This window comes from Lolium perenne, chromosome 2, assembly GCF_019359855.2.
Source record: "Lolium perenne isolate Kyuss_39 chromosome 2, Kyuss_2.0, whole genome shotgun sequence".
NCBI lineage: Eukaryota > Viridiplantae > Streptophyta > Magnoliopsida > Poales > Poaceae > Lolium > Lolium perenne.
This window is the reverse complement of record NC_067245.2, coordinates 321,057,251-321,074,738: the sequence shown is the minus strand read 5'-3', so window position 1 is coordinate 321,074,738 and position 17,488 is coordinate 321,057,251. Positions and strand designations below refer to the sequence as shown.

At 49.6% G+C, this 17,488-nt stretch overlaps 2 protein-coding genes across 2 annotated transcripts; both read left to right on the top strand.

Annotated features, from left to right (window-relative positions):
* The first annotated feature begins 4,446 nt into the window (after positions 1-4,446).
* Positions 4,447-5,079, top strand: LOC139835902 (uncharacterized). The gene has a single exon (XM_071825799.1). It carries the CDS (start codon positions 4,447-4,449, stop codon positions 5,077-5,079), a length of 633 nt encoding a protein of 210 aa, XP_071681900.1.
* An 11,453-nt stretch (positions 5,080-16,532) lies between these two features.
* LOC139835363 (uncharacterized) lies at positions 16,533-17,072 on the top strand. The gene is made up of 2 exons (XM_071825213.1): positions 16,533-16,613; positions 16,688-17,072. Exons 1-2 carry the CDS (start codon positions 16,554-16,556, stop codon positions 17,069-17,071), a joined length of 444 nt encoding a protein of 147 aa, XP_071681314.1. The 5' UTR covers positions 16,533-16,553; the 3' UTR covers position 17,072.
* Positions 17,073-17,488: the final 416 nt, after the last annotated feature.

Genomic DNA, 17,488 nt, shown 5'->3' with positions numbered 1-17,488 from the left:
GAGCTAGGCCAATTTCCAAGCGGGATGTGGATGCCAGGACGAATGTGATAGTTAAAGGGCTGACGTTCGATACATTCTTGGAATTGAAGGTATGGATCAAGGAGTTCTCGATTAAGCATCATCGCCCTTACACCGTTGTTAACTCGAACTTGAAGAAGCGGTTCACTGTCAAATGTGAAGATAAACGGTGCCCATGGGTTGTCCATGCAAGACCTTTGAAGGGAGGGCCCTCTTGGCACATAACAAGTTGTGTATCGACGCACATGTGCCGGGGGAAGAACCTTGATGGCGCGGATTCGCAGCCGGACCATCGTCAACTCACATTCAAGTTCATTGCATACAAGCTCTCGGCTGAGATATCATCACTTCCAACCATGAGTATTAGGTCCGTGTAAAATACGGTGAAATCCCGCTTTGACTAAAACGTCAAGTATGGGAAGGAATAGAAGGCCAAACAATTCGTATTCAAGATGTTGTACGGTGATTGGAAGGAAGCCTACAACCGTATCCCTAGGTTGTTGTTAGCGATTGCCGCTACTAACCCGGGTATGGTTCATGTGGTGAAGCCTTCTAGTACCAAAATGACCTTGCATAACAGTAAAAGAGTGAAAGTATTTCACCGTGCATTTTAATCGTTCGAGCAATGCACGAGGGGCGTATGCAGCAAGAGATGCCCTCACACTATCATCGACTGTATGCATCAGGCGCTGTACATGTACATCTCACAAAAGGCCAGCGCCCATATTGTTTGTGTAGGTACTAGACTAGTACGTACGATCTTCGGTTCTATGGTCAAGCAAGCAAAAGGCCAGCGCCCATAACCTGCCTGATGTGTGCTACAGTGGTCGCTACCTGCCTCCATATATATGTAGCACAAGCAGTCCAGCATCAGCAGTAGATTTGTTTCACTGTACCATCGATCGCCACCTTTTCCTCACCAATTATCGACGCCACCTTGCATGCATGCCTTCAGCGCGTACGTACTTAAAATTGAATTGTTCTTTTACATGCCAAAGAAACAGGTAGAGGTACAGTACTTGATGTACATGAGCTAGAGCTTCCTTTTCAGAGGAAATGTGACTACACTTGCTGGGTACTTGGGTTACTTGCTGCAGGCGACAGTAGCTACATAGGCAGCAATAATGGGGTAAATGACAATTGTCTGAAGATTCACTCTGCCAAACTTTTGCTGCACACGCCCCTAATTAGAAGCTGACGCCCTCGCACAGTTCAACGCTTGCAATTTAAGAAGGGAAAAAAATAAAAACTCTCCGTTCACTGCTTGCCCTTTTGCTCTTTCTTTGAGCGAGAATAAAATAAAGACAAGGCCGGACGGTTAATACAACCGGAGAAATTTCATTCCATAAGTTAATTCTTAGTGAGTATCATTCGACCGAAAGCAGCAAACCGAGCTGGACTGCTGCAGTCTGCGGAGTGTCTAAATCTAACAGTAACAGTAGTAATTAGTAGATCGTGAAGTTCATGCTTCTATACGAAAAGAAGAAAATGTGAAGCAAAAAACCATATGCATGCCGCTACATGTTTTGCGACAATCTCTAATGACCATCGCCTGCGTACGTGCGTACACAGATATACATAGGCAGGCCGGTATTAACTTTCAGGACAAACTGAGCTACATGGAGATGCAGAAGACTAGTACGTCATGGCTTGCGCTGCTGATGCTCGAACTCCAGCTCCGGGCCGACGGAGTTGTGCCGCTCCGATGGGCCGGACGGCGGGATGAGCTTCGCGCGCGGCAGCTCGTACCCGCCGAACAGCCTCCCGCCGACGCCGCCGGAGCCCACCCCCGGCCGCCTGTAACTTCTTGAGCCGTCGACGCCGCGCGCGGCCAAGACGACGGAGAGGATGAGGAAGAGCAGGAGCGCCGTGGCTCTACTGCGTCTGCAGAGGCGACGCCCCATTTCCTCCGGCAGATTTTGGTTTCGGGATGGAATGGGAAAGGAGAGAGTGCTGGTCGGGAATGGAACGCAGCGATGTGCTCCCTCGTTTATATACACGGAGCGGCCGAGGGAGACGACGGGCATGGGCGAGGTGAAGTCTCACGTCTGTAGGCGTACTGTGCTACTGCCTAGTACGGCGTGATGGGACGAGAGAGGAAGGAGATGCATGTGTCATCGGTGTGTACGTGTGATCTTGGTGGAAAGTTGCATAATGGACATCTTTACTTTGCCTCAATGTAGGAGCAAAGAGTACGTAAGACCACTACATGTATGATATCTTATCAACTAGCATCAACTGGATAATTTGATCCTCTTCAAAGGATAAACCCTAGCCCTTAATTAACAGGGTGCTCAGGCAACTGATGATGTCAGAGAACAAAGATTATAAAGCTGAGTAGACAGAATAATCAAAAAAAGTCCCGGAAACCACAGGTCTAGCTCGAGCTACACCCTACATTTAGCTCGACATTTTATAGTTTCAAAAATATCTAAAATTAAATATGCATGTAGACAATACCATGATCTACAAATGTGGAAACTTGCAGCTTGTAATACCTTATATAGTTATATTTGGCGTTATGCAAAAATGACAAGTTCTGACATCTATAATAGTGAACACTGTAAGATTTCAAAATCTAAAAAATCTGTCAAATTTTGCCATTTTTTGGAGCCTAGAATATAAGGTATCTCGTCTTCAAATTTTACGGATTGGTAGAACACATCATTGTCAATATCTAGATTTTTTCGATTTTTTTAAAGTTTAAAACCCCAATTCGAATTTTGCAAAAAAAAAAAAAGAAAGCTACATGTAGCTCGGGGTAAAAATCCACTCCCAGTTCCGAAGTTCAGAGTATACAGCCTAGCCTCAAAACAGAGTTTCTAATTATGCAAATAATATGGCTTTTTGGAACTCGAGCAAGCGCTTAATTAATCATTTTATGGCGATATAGAGAAATTAGGTGAATTGATAAACGAATGAAAATACCAACCTATCATCGTAATGATGTTTAAACATAACTTTAAATTAATAAAGTCATCAACTGGCTTTTGGCGACGGCGGGATCCTCATCTGATGGTGCGGCTCCAGTGGAGCTCCGCCGCGGTTCTGTTGTCTTCGGGCTCGCTGCTCCTCGGAGTGGTCGAGTCTGGCCTTCCCTCACCTAAGATCGCGAGGTGGCGGCTTCGGGCGTTGAAGATCTTGATGGCTCTGATATGGTGAGATATGGCAATGGCGAGGGCGGAGCAGGGTGGAGGCTTCTTGAAGCAGAGGACCGTCGACTTCCCGTCCGCAGAGGGACTCCTCCTGATCCAATACGTGTGTGGTGGAGCAGCGGCGGCACGCCGGCGGAGCGGTCTGCTGTTCGGCTTCTTCATCGGGGTTCAGCTGGACCTGTTTGTAATTTTTCTTTTGTTCTGGACCTTTCTCTAAGAACCATGTTTCAGTAATATCAGTCCTTCTTCGCAAAAAAAAGAACTCATCATAATGATGTTATGAATGTAAAAAAAAGGAGACTCTTTTGCTGAATTGTTCCTGTCGAAGATCGTTTCTCTCTTCAACCAGTACACATTAGTAGTGCACAGAGCTTTACAGTAGCTAGGACAGATCGACATGCAGATCCTAGCTTCTATCCCGACTGAGCTCTGTCTAAACGAGCGAGAGAGAGCAGTGCAATCATCTGGGTTTGTGCCTCGTACGTACAAAGACAGGAGTACTCACTGTATCTACTGGGTTTCTGAAACTGCTTGTGGGAATTGACAGTTCAGCAAGGCAATACGTAGTATCGTAGGTCAACTCTGCAAACAAAACAAAACAAAAATCCAACGGTTCCTCGGGGACTAATGTGCGCATCATGGAACTTTTCTATATACATACGAGTGATATTGTATATGAGATTGTATTTTGAAGTTAATATACTGAATTTGCATATAGCAGTAAATGATTTTAAAATATAGATGGAAAGAATTTTTTATTTGGTCCCACGGCTATAAGCTCCCCGATTAAATATTTTGGTTGCTCTTTCGATCTGAAGTAGTTTAATACCTCTTTGTTCAGTAATGTAAGATATTTTAAAGCAGAATAAATACTAATTAAAATAAGTGAATCTACACGGTAAAACGACTCTAAATACATATATTTTGAAAAATAATAAAAGGTTTTCATTAGTGGGAGTAGATTAAGTGGCATCACAACAAACAAAACCTTTGAAGCAAATTTGGGAAGATAGATAAATCTGAAAAAAGGAATAAACAAAAGTAAAAAGTCATGAAATTGTAAGAAAAAAATGCAAACATAAACTTTTGAAATCCATAATAGTTATAAAAAGAAAATAGTATAGAGAAGAAAAACTCTAGTAATACTCATGAAATAATTTCTTCATTTTTCTATTAAAAAATTGTGATTTCTTCTCTTTTCTCCCGATTTTCGGTATTTTCCCTAGTTGTAGCATTTCGTTGAGATACCAGAGGAGGGGTGTCTAGAGCTGCGATGGCCCAGTATCTTCATCTCTGGGATGAGCTGCTCCAGGTTCGACTCTATACTGGCACCGATGACACCCTCGTCTGGTGCCACTCTAGCTATGGCACATTCTCCACCAGCAGTGCATACTCCCTTTTCTTTGCAGCCAACAAGTGTTTTCCCTGCGCAAGACCGATTTGGAAGTCGAAGGCCCCAGCCCGGTGCAAATTCTTCATGTGGCTCGTCGCACACGGGAGGTGTCTGACGGCAGATATTCTCCAACGCCGTGGATGGCCAAACTCCACCACCTGCCAGCTGTGCCAGTCGGAGGACGAGACATGTGCCCACCTGTTCATCCAATGCAGGTTCACCACCAAGGTTTGGCGCAAGATCAGGTCATGGGCATCCACCAGGATCCCCCTACCCGGCCAAAACTTCGCAAACACAGAAGACTGGTGGTTGCTGGCTAGGAAACAAGTGCCCAAGGTGCGGAGGCGCGATTTTGACACGGTCGTAGTCCTTGCTCACTGGAGAATATGGAAAGAGAGAAACTCGAGGATTTTTGAAGGAGCGAAGCACTCTGTGCAAGAGGTTTTTCAGGGCATTAGGGATGATATTGCGATGTGGCGGCATGCTGGCCTGATCGCTGTCCCGGAAGAGTAGATCTGCAACCTTAGCCTTTCTGTTGAGTGCAGTTCGCATTGTATTCTCGTTAGAGCGTTTGGCGAAGACTGGGCCTATCCTGTTCTCATCTTCCATCTATTTGTCGCTCCAGCTCGGAGGAGCCTGTTGTACTTTTTCTCCTATCTTAGTAAAGATCGGCCTAAGGCCCTTCGAAGGAAAATTTATTGTTGAGTGACAAAGATGTATTATTAATACTATTATTCTGAAATATACTTTGCTTCTTCTATTATACTCACTCCGTTCTCAAATAAGCGTACTTGTAACTTTTGTGGTATCTCGAATATTAAAAGTTTGACCAATTTTATTGGAAAAACTTACAATAACTACAGCAGAAATTTAGTATCAGTAAAATCGTGTTAAAATACAGCAGAAATTTAGTATCAGTAAAATCGTGTTAAAATGCAGTTCCATATCATACCGGGTTGATACCCTACATGTTTAGAATTTTTGTAATAAAATTGGTCAAAATTTTAAATTCTAACTTAGAGCAAGACTTGGAAGCAGGCTTATCAAGGGACGGGATACAACCCGCTACATGAGTAGAGTTCGAATAATGTAGCGATCGTCGCAGGTTCCATGGGTGTATCCATGGAGTGTAATTATGGTCGGCAGCAGATGATGCGCAACGGGTACTCTGCTTTGCTTACTGTGGACAGGTCGGGATCAGGGATTCGGGGTAGACTGACTGGGATCAAGATTGATACGACCTGAGTTACTGAATCCCAATCGAGTACTGTAGTGGTAGTACTAGCTAGGCGGTAGCCCAAACACACACGCACGCACGCACGCACACTGGTTCTCTGAGCTCGGACACCACCGGAGGCGCGGAACTGTGCGGCTGCGTGGCCATGGCCGCCGCCCCCGTGTCTCGTTGCGCTTATCATGTACGAACGAGAGAGACTTCAGCTTGGATGTGACCAGTAGTATATTTCCCATTTCACTGTACGTCTACGGCGGCTTACCTTACCTGAATCGCGGGACGAGATGTTACACGGGAACGGAGGGAATGGGCGGGGACGCCGACGCAGTGAATGGCAGGCAATGTGACGGCTCAGGAGTCAGGAGCAGGCCAAGTTTTCCGCATGTTTCCGTGCCGTGGCAGACGCAGCCGTTCGCGCGCCTCTGGCTTGGCTTCTCAAGAATCCTTCGGGTTTCTTTCTGAGGTCTGGGACGGTTCTGTTCCTGCGACCGTTGTTGTTGGGTTCAGAAAAGGAAAAGATTTGGGAAGCTGAACTCGCCCACAGCCACAGGATTGTTCCTTCCTCCCTGCTCCGATCCGTCGGTCGCCCACGACCAAAACGCCGCCATGAGTTTCTCACTCACCGCACCACCAGCCCTATCCCCCTGGGTCTCACGAGTATTATTATCCAAAAATACAAATGCGGTTGCAACATCTTCAGTTTGTTCAAAGGGATTGAGAAATACTTTTCAAATCAGTTCTCAGTTGACATTAACATTTTGCCCTGATCTGTACCTCCGTAATTTGTTTTGCCACGGCTCATGTCCCTATGAACATACTCCCTAACATCGGTCGACGACATTGGCCAAAATCATTCGATACCGGCAAGATGAAATGAACATATTTACCAATTTATGCTAGTTTATGGGAGGTGGTGTTTTGGCTCATATATAGGTGCATATGAACAAAAAACGGTTTATTTTTTCTGAACACCCGTCCAAGCATCTTCCATTGTACATGCCCTTAGCTTTCTCCTTGTTGGTTTCTGCATTTTCATGCATTAAAATCGAACATAAATCCCATCAAGGCAATATGAGGAGACAAGGCAAGATGAACAAATATATATATATATAGTGATTTATGCTCGTTTATGCATGTATACTTTCAAGTGAATTTTGACATGATGCGTCTCAGGGGAGAGATGTAGCAAATCCAAGCGTTGAAGGCCATTGGACCAGCGCCAACGCATGTAACATTCATTGTATCTCCTTGTGTTTCTAGATGGTTTCCTTTGAAAATTAAAATATCACCTCACGGAAGGGAAATATATACATATATATGATGTCCAGTTTAACTTGAAGCCACAACAACAATGACTGCTTAAATAACTGATTTTTAGAATATCATAGGACCTAGCTGTCTTATTTGGGCACCATGCTAATTAACTGTCTATATCCTCAACTTAATATAAACGTGCAGCAGCTATTTATTTATTTTCATTTGGCTCAAATGTGGAAAGGGACATTTTGCTACTAAAATATTTTATAGTGGATGACTTGAATCACCATAATAGCAATACTATAGTGATAGCATATTTCATATTTCCAGATGATAAATATTCTTAATAATGAGTGGAATTGCTTTTACGGTGTCTGGAGCATATGTTCTGTTTCGAAGATAGTTGAATAAATCTCAAAAATATTGTCTTATATTTTGTTCTGAAAAAAACATTTTAAAACCATTTTGACTTACCATCCGCAATATGGGTGTGCATAACACATCCGGTGCATGAAAGAAGAAGTTGTGTGACTGCATGTAAGATATGATAACACAATCATCTAACATTGTAACCTAAAACCTAGCAGGGTACTAAGATACAAAAATCGAGCAAACAATCTCTACCTAGAGTTCGTCACTCCTAGTGCTAGTGATTTTGTTTTCGGCTACAGTAGGACCGCTTCTTTAATTAACTCGGACTTGATAGATCCAAGACCGCCGTAGATGACACTTGTGAGAAACCTCAACTATTTGCCCGGTACTTTTTGTGTTGGTTGCCATAATTAGTAAGACAACTACCTGCTGGAGTTCCTCCCTAGTTTAGGATAAACTGTGATCTCTCCGACTGCTGCAATGGGTCATCTGCTGGAGGAGGAGTCAGACATCCCACTTCTAAATAATATGGCAGGTAGCTGCAAAATACAGTAGGTCAACTTGTCAAACAACATTGACAAAGATACATTGCAAATACATTAAACCATATGATTTTGAATAGCTTTTTTGCAATGTGTTGTTTGCAAGCTCCAACATCCAGAATGGCAGAGTGAAATATAATGCACTTACGCAACTATTTTGTGTTGTCTGGTAAATATGTCAAGCCAACGTTTCTAAGTCACGGTCATAAAAAATTGAAGTACATTTTAGTTACCAAAATGGAGTATATTCTGCAGTGAATAATCCACATAATAGTTTTTCATATGTTCCGTGGGAAATAAGAACCAAAGACATAAGAAACAACCTACATTTGTACCTGCTAGAAAGAGTGCAGAAGAGCACGGAGAGTAGATCGCCCTTGTGCAGTTTTGTTCGTACCTTACTCATGAATATTTTAGAAACATCTGTAACATATATTTAACCCGGTACCGCAATCCCCCTGAAGTATTAAAATCCAAAAGGGTTTAACGTAATCTCGCCGTCAAAACAATTCACATTTTCGTCTTAATTACTTAAGATGGTTTCTCATTTGCCTTATTCGTATCTTGCATTTAGCACGAATATGCGGGCTCTGATACCACATGATAAGGGGGATCCCAGCAGATCCTCCTAGATGTTGCCCGATCTTTCACAGCGAGAACCCGGGTAGATAAATACCTCCAATTACGCACGGAATGCAACCTAAAGTAGGGCATAAATCTAGCAAGCAATGTGATGGAGATCACCACGCCTCAAGATCAAAGCACGACAATCCTTGATGAACACAAGAACCTCCGCAGCAACGATAATAGATAAACGGCAGCGCTGTTTCCGGAGGGATGCTTCACCAAGCACACACGCGATAGCGTCTAGACTTAACTCAAACTAGTTGTAACCCTAAAACCTAGCCGCACCCACCCTTATTTGAGGGGGTGGCCGGCCAGCCCCTAGTGGGCCTCTCTACCTTGGTTTGGACAGGCCCCAAACCAAACTGACTCAACTCAATAAAATTCCTAATTGGCCCACATATGACCATACATATAAAATACAATAACTAAGATAACTAGCTAGTTGGAGTCCTAAAATTGGGCTTCACCTTGGCCTTCATGCCCATATCAAGTCGTGTGCTTACCCATCCCGCTTCTAGTGTGCGTCTTTGAATTTTTTTTAAAAAAAATCTGGGACCAGCACCCTGCTGTCCACATGACACAAAACAATCTAAAAACTAAAAGAAAGCAATCGAGTCCATGGTGGCTCCTTGTGGCATTGACGAGAGGATCGAGAGGCCAGTAGCAGGTCACCGTTGCAGGGCATCAACGATGGCAGAGGAGGGCGTCAGAGCAGGTAGTCGACATAACCTGCTCGAGGAGGTGTCCGAAGAGGTGGTGGTCACTGTCACGGAAGATGAACATGCGGGTGGAGGAGGAGGAGGAGGAAGAGGCGGGGGGGAAGGAGGAGGAAAAGGAAGAGGGGGAAATGGGAAGGAGGAAAAGGGAAAAAGAAGGAGGGCATGTGTTTAAATTAGAGTGAGGTTGCCCCTTCTAAGAAAAAATTGCATCGAAATCTAAAACGTCCGAAAATTCTATTTTCTTTTTTATATTTTACGATTCTAAAAATCGGCAAACGACAACCTCGAAAGCCATTTTAAAGAAAGATGGCGCCATTTTCCTAACAACTAGATGAAATTACACATGGACAACTCGACGGATTTTGAATTTGGATGTTTCTATCATTTTATTTTTTGCAAACTTGAAAAAGACGAGGTTAATCCAACCTGGGGTGCAAATTTTTCTATTAGTATTAGCGAGCCGAAATAAGGTGCTCTACCAATAAGATGTACTTGTAATGTGTGGTGGCACGGAGCGTTGCCAGTATTTTGAGCTCACCCGCGCCCCGCCAGCTAAATATTTTAAAAGCGGGCAGGCAAGGGGACACGTGACCGGTATGGACATAGTAGTCACGCCCCTATTCGCGCATACTGAGGGAAGTTTCTGGACCTGAGTGCATCCGGGGCCCACTTAGTAGTCGTGTGCCCTTCTCTTATCTCCATTACCAGTATGAGCACACTAGTCGTGTGCGGGTTTTCAGCCTGCAACAAATAAAAGCAGGCGCGTGCGTTTAGATGGGCGTGGTTTACTCTGTTAGGGCAATATGCTTGATGTATTACCAGGGGGCCAAAGGCCACAATATATAGTACATGTACAGGTGCAAATATGCAGGAAGCCCCCTAACATATGGGGAAACTACAATATACAGATATATACTCTAACACCCCCCCCCCCCCCCCCCGCAAACTCATGGTGGATCCACAACACTGAGTTTGGAGAGTAAAAAGTTATGCTGCGCTCGAGTTTGTGCCTTTGTAAAGAAATCCGCCAACTGCAAATCTGAAGGCACATAATGAACCGCAACAACCTCATCCTGCACCTGAGCACGTGTATAAAAAGCATCAACACCAATATGCTTGGTCAGCTCATGCTTGACCGGATCACGTGCAATACTGATAGCACTCATCTTTGTCAGACAAAAGTGGAGTGGGTGTCGTAACAGAGACCCCAAAATCTGCAAGCAACCACCGTAACCAGGTCACCTCAGCAATCAACAAAGCCATAGCCCGCAGCTCAGCCTCAACACTCGAACGAGAAACCGCTACCTGTTTCTTCGTCTTCCAAGCAACAAGCGAACCACCAAGAAACACACAGTAAGCAGAAAGTGAACGACGATAACGTGTGGGATCAGGAAGAGGATCACCATCAGTAGGACGAAGCTTAACATTAAGCTCCATAGGAGTATCAACCGTGCGCTCATCCCCAAGAGCAGCACGAGCAAGAAGATCCTGAATGTACTTCTCCTGAGAGATAGAAAAGCCATCAGAAGTGGAGGAAACCTCAATCCCAAGGAAATAGCGAAGAGGACCAAGATCAGTCATGAGAAACTGATCACGAAGACGAGCCTTTACAAAGGCAATATACTCAGGATCATCACCAGTAATGATCATATCATCAACATAGAGAAGGAGAAGGGTGCGTCCACGAGGAGAAGTGTGAACGAAAAGTGCTGGATCATGAAGACTAGGAGAGAAACCAGCAGCAGTTACCACAGAGGCAAAGCGCTCAAACCAGGCACGAGGGGCCTGTTTGAGACCATAGAGAGAACGTCGAAGACGACAAACAATCCCATCGGGAACAGAATACCCAGGAGGAGGCTGCATGTAAACCTCCTCACTCAACTCGCCATTAAGAAAAGCATTCTGAACATCAAGCTGGGAGACAGACCAGCGGCGAACAGAGGCAACAGCAAGAAGGGTACGCACAGTAGTCATATGAGCCACAGGGGCAAAAGTCTCATCATAGTCACGGCCGTGCTCCTGCTGAAAACCACGAGCCACAAGACGCGCTTTATAGCGCTCAAGAGATCCATCAGAGCGAGTCTTAATTTTATAGACCCACTTACACGTGATGGGGCGAACACCAGAAGGGGGAGAAACAAGATCCCAAGTGCCAGTGCGCTCAAGCGCAGCGATCTCCTCAGCCATGGCAAGCTGCCATTCAGGATGACGCTCGGCATCCCGATAAGAAGTCGGCTCGGAAACGACAGAGAGACCATACTGACTAGGAGAGTAACGAATTGGAGCACGACGCTGACGAACAGGCCGAGAAGGGGGAAGGTCATCTGCAGAAGACAAGTCATCAGAAGAAGAGGAAGAAGGGACAGAATCGGAAGGAGCCGAAGCCGGAGAACGAGGAGTACTAGGTGGACTAGACGAACGAGAGGATGTCGTCGAAGCGGGAGGGAGGGGAGGAGGGACAGCAGGGGGTGCATCCGGAAAAAGAAGAAAAGAGATATCATCCACCGGGTAAGTACCCGAGGTGGGGCGAGGATAGAAGGGACGCGTCTCATCAAATGTGACGTCACGAGAGATGCGCATCCGACGACCAACGGGGTCCCAACAGCGATAGTCCTTATGCTCATCACTGTATCCGAGAAAAACACACTCAACAGACTGAGCGGTCAGTTTGGTGCGTTCGCGAGGAGGCAGAAGGACATAGCAGACGCAACCAAATGAACGGAGAGTCGAGTAGTCTGGAGAAACACCAGAGAGACGCTCGAGAGGAACGCCACCCTGTAGGGCAGCGGAAGGCTGAATGTTAATGAGGTGGGCCGACGTAGCGACAGCCTCAGCCCAGAAATGTGGCGGAAGAGAAGAGGCAATCATCATAGCACGGGTGGTCTCAAGAAGATGACGATGCTTACGCTCGGCGACGCCATTTTGAGCATGCGCGCCGGGACAAGAAAACTGAGCGAGGGTGCCCTCCTCAGCAAGGACACCACGAAGGTGCTGAGAGATATACTCACCAGCAGAATCAGCACGGAACACGCGAATGGGTGAGGAATACTGAGTGCGGACCATGGCCGCAAAACGCTGATAAATAGAGAGCACCTCACTGCGAGAGTGCATGAAAAACACCCAGGTGCACTACTGCAGAAAAGCTTATAGCCTCCACATGTTTAGTGACTGGCAAAATTATGCCTGTCACTGGTACACACACTAGTGACAGGCTCGTATAAGCCTGTCACTAGTAGAAAACATCAGTGACAGGCTAAAAAAGGAGGCTGTCACTAGCGAGGTTGGCTACAAAGAAAAATATTTTAGTGACTGCCATCTATAAATGCCTGTCACTAATAGGATTTTACCGAAACATTTTCCATAGGACACTTTTACATTGTCTCTTGACTGAAAACGCACGATCGTGTAGAAATGTTATTTCAGACGGTGTACAAATTGTCACGTATATTTGCATCAAAATCTAACGCGAATGGCTCTGCGTACGCACTACAACACTTATGTAGGAACTATCGAAGGAACGGAGGCAGATTGCTAGCCACAGCTGAAAGGGACGGCTATCCAGTATCCACTGCTCAAATCTAAAACTTGCCTGCGCACTTTCTAGCGTTACGAAGTGCGCACGTCTGTCACGCGTCCGATCACCATCGCACGGCTCGCTTGGTGCGAGGCAACAGGCAGCAACCAATTTACACGGCCATGCGTTTGCAAATAGTATCAATCCCCGTCCCCTTCGTTTCTCTCCAGCAACCGCCCTTCTACTAATTTTTTCCATTTCAAAAAAAAAGCAACCGCCCTTCCTCTCCCACACGCGCACACATGGATCTCGTCGACCATCCAGAGGGATGGCCGCCGACGGCCGCGACGCGAGCCCTGTACGTGACCCGCGCTAGCCCCGGCCGCCGTACCTCGTGCCCTGCCCTATGCCGCCTCTCCCCCCGCTCCCCAACACCAAGGCGGCCGCCATGATCCAGTAGGTGGTCCTCCTCGCCTCCCTCACCACCACTACCGCCCCTCGGTGATCTTCCACATGGCCGCCTCCAAGGGCCTCCTCCTCTACGGGGACCTCCTCAAGACCTTCCACTTTCCCCAATTCCGGTCTCCTGCGGCGCCTACTGGACCGCTGCCTCGTCTCCGCCTTCGTCCTCACAGACCTCTCCACAGCCGCCACTGCCATCACATACCTCCTTTCGCGCTCGTCGACTAGTGTCCCGTCGTCATGCTCCACGCCCGGGAAGACCTCGGGTCCTCCTGCGGCAAACTCGAGAACGGGGAAGGGCCTGGGCAACTACCAGCTGCATTTGGTACTGCAGGGAAATCAGATTCCTCGTCCAGCGGCAGGGACGGGGTCGACGCACCCGGCTGACTATGGTCGAAATTTCACTCAGATCTGAAGGTGGGCTTGTTTGGTCGTGCTATTCAATGAGCATTCTTTTTTACAATTGTTTTCTTCATTGATTAGGACATGTATATTTCTTCATTGATGCCTAATATCTCCCGATTCAGATCGGGCATGGTCTGTTGCTGCTACTTGTACTGCTGCTGTGTGTTTCGGCTATGCTATTTGACTTGTGCTACGTACTGCTAGTCCTGTCGTTCTGCTACCTGCTTGAAAATTGCATAGGATGTAGTTTTGGTGTTCAAAATTACATGAGATTTGTGTACTTACGCACTGGGCCATGATATCTTATGGTGCAATTCATGTACCATCCAGATTGTCGTGGTATCGTCACGGCATATGCCATAGGGTGGCTAATCGAAGTGGTTCCTGAGGGATCTCACGGCGGTATCCGGATGCGGGTATGGGCACGAGCGACACGGCGACGTACCCAGGTTCGAGGCCCTCCGATGGAGGTAAAACCTCTACTCCTGCTATGAGTGTATATGATGATCACACAATACAATGGTGCTCCTAGAGCTGTGTCCGGCTGCTCCTGAGAGGCTAAGGGAGACGATGGTCTCTCTCACAGGGCAGCTCTGTAGGTGGGTGAAAGCAATAAATGATCGATCCCCTGCACGAGAGGGGGTAGTGCGGCTTATATAGGCACCGGCACTTTACATATAAGACCCTATAGTTTACTGGCCGGCTTGGCCGGCTCCGGCTCCCGCTCCTTCCCGAGGCGGTGACGTCAGGAGTGGTTGAGGCATCGTGGCCTGTCCCATCCGGCTGCCACGGTCAGCGGTATGGAGAGGAGATGTCCCTGTCTCTATCAGCCACTGTAGCCAGTACGGATCGTCGTAAGCCCTGACGGCCTGTCCGGCGCGTGGCACTATTGCTCCACAGTGCCCCGCGCTTTACGGAAGATAAAGTCAGCGTGGACTTTGGGAACCCGGATCACCAACCCGGTTCCTTCCTGTGCAAGACTTGCCAGCCTCGAGTCGGTCTGAGGTACAAACCCCAGTCGGATATGGCTTGTAGAAGCCGGCCCAGCTACAGCATTGGTGGCCGTAGCCAGGCCGACTAGGACCTAGAGCCAGCCGGCTTCCGGACCAGCCGGCCACGGCGCCAGCCGGCTGCTCCTCAGCCGGCCTTTGCCGCGAGCCAGCCAGTGGCCAGCCGGCAGCTCGGCGTCCATTGCCCTATCCGGGGTCTTCCCCCCGACATTAGCCCCCGAAGCTGGCAAGGTCCTGCGTTAAGAGGGACCTAGGCAGGTTTTCCTGGCTTCTCGAATATATTAGACGGCACTTGGAGGGGCCGACTGAGAATTTCCATTCAGCCGGCTGCGCCCTCATTCGGCTCGTTCCTGCCGGCTGCTTCTAGCCGGCCGCTTTTTACGCTTGTACAGTTTTTGCTTTCTCGCAAGATCTGATGGCGCCTCCGCCTTGCTGATGAATTTTGGCTCGAGTGGAACTTATCGTCCGGCTCCGGCTTGCGGCGCGCCGGAGTCTCCGCCGCCTCGGGCCTTGCGCCCGACTTGACCGGTCTGACGCCTGGCCTGGCGGTCGGTTCGTCTGGTCACATCAATGTCCCTCCGGATCCGGTGCGGTAGTGGGCGACGTGGTGTGGCCGTTTCTGGTAACGGTAGCGGTCGTGGGAGGAGTTACGGCGCAATAAATCCGGAGACGTGGCCCACGTCGGCCACTTGGAGGCCAACCGCCCGCCGCGGTCGGCTATAAATGCCGCGGGGGCGGTACCGAGGCGGCACTTGCCCCTTTCTTCCTCCTCGCGCTCCTGCCTCGCTCCTTCTCTTCACCCGAGCTCTTCGCTGCTCCGCCGCCGTTCCTCTTCCGTTCTTCTGGCGAACCTCAGCGAGCGGTTGCCCCGACGATCCTCCGCCGAGCCGCCGCCGCAAACCCGCCAATCCGGCGCCACGGGGCCACGCGCATCGACGGCGCGCCCTTCTCCACCGCGATCTCCTCCGGCGAGGAGCGGCTCTTCTTCGCCCTTCCGCCTCTCCTGGTCCTCCTCTTCTTCTTCGTCCTCGATGGCCCAGCCGAGCGGCTCCTGGAAGGGTTCCTATATGCAGGACGACGACATTGCCCGGCTCGTGCGCCTCCGCCGCATCCCGGCGGGGGTGATCACCAGGGCGCCGGGCGCGGAGAAGGAGCCTCTGCCGGAGCCCGGCGAACGCGTGGTCTTCGGCGCGCATCTCGACCGCGGATTGGGTCTGCCGGCTTCCAACTTCTTCCGCCGGTTTCTCGACCACTTCGGCCTGCAGCCGCACCACCTGCCGGCCAACGCCATGATCCTCCTCAGCTGCTACGTGGCCTTCATGGAGGGCTACGCCGGCTTGTGGCCGGACGTGGAGTTTTGGAGCCGGCTCTTCTACATCAAGGCGCAGACGACCGAAGGCCGCCTGAGGACCTGCGGCGCCGCCTCCATCTATCCTCGCACGGGTACGTCCTTCCCGCGGATTCCGACTGTCGATTCTGTAAAGAATTGGCAGATGTCTTTCTTTTACGTGCGGAATGAGAGCCCGGCCTTCGACCATCTCAACCTGCCGGAATACAACCCGGCCCCGCCGATCGGCCGGATCAATCGCTTCAATGCCAAGTCCTCGGACCCGGACGCGGAGGTGAACCTCCTGTGGGACTTCCTGGGCCAGTGCGTCGCGGAGGGCCGGCTGAGTGCCGAGGACCTGCTCTGCACCTACATCTCGCGCCGGGTCATACCGCTTCAGTGGCGCGTCCACAAGATCGGCCATATGTCCGGCCGGCTCGACCCGACACGGACATCGAAGGTGGAGCTCTCCAAGTCCCGGAGTGGCTCACCGGGTGAACAACATCACCAAGGCCAACATGCCGGACAACTGGAATTGGGGGCTGCCGCCTTACAACCGGGAGCAGCCGCCTGAACTGGTAAGTTTAACGTTTTTGCCGTCTTCCGGCTTGCGGCTGCGTGGCCGACTTGATATTTATCTTGTTGTTTTCAGCTTTTCACCCGCCAAGGCATCGAGGATGGCGACTTGGCGACGAAGGTCTGGACGCCGGATCACATCGACCCGGCTGACCTAGCCGGCGACCAAGCCGGCGACGACGATCTGCCGGTGGTGCAGGATCAGGGCGGCCAGGGGGAGCATAACCCGCCGCCTTCGCCTGAGCATGAGCAGGAGCAGGAGCAGGAGCAGGAGCCGGCCCAATCCGGCACGGGGCCCATCCCGGCGGTGCCTCTGCGCGCGGCGCCGCCTACGAACACGGCGACTTCTGCGCCGAAGGGGAGGAAGCGGGCCGGCGTCGGGTCTACGGCCGCTTCGGAGGCGAGGGCCAAGAAACAGCGCCGGCTGGCGCCCAAGAAGGTCCCGGAGAAAGCCGGGTGAGTTCTTTTTCCTTTGTTGTTTGATTCCTTTTCTTTCATTCCTCTCTGTACTTATCTTTTCTTGCCTGTTCAACTAGGGCCGCGATTAAGTTTACCCAGGGAGGCGGCTCTCGGCAGGCTCCTCCCGTCACGTCGCCGCTTCAGCGGCAGAGGAGGGAGCCAACCCCGCAACCTTCGGCACGCGCGCGCACGCCGCCGGCTGCTAACGTGCCGCCTGCGGCCACGCCGCCTTCTGCGGGGGCGTCTTCTTCTGCCGCGCCTGGCGGCGGCGACCAGGGTCAGTCGGCGCGCCGGCCGACCCTAGACGACATGTTCCCGCGCCGCGCCCCGTTTGTGGAGCAGGCGGCCGGAGCTGGCAGGGGCATGCCATCTGCGGCTGGAGCTGGAGCTGGTGGGGCTGCGCCGCCTTCGACCGGAG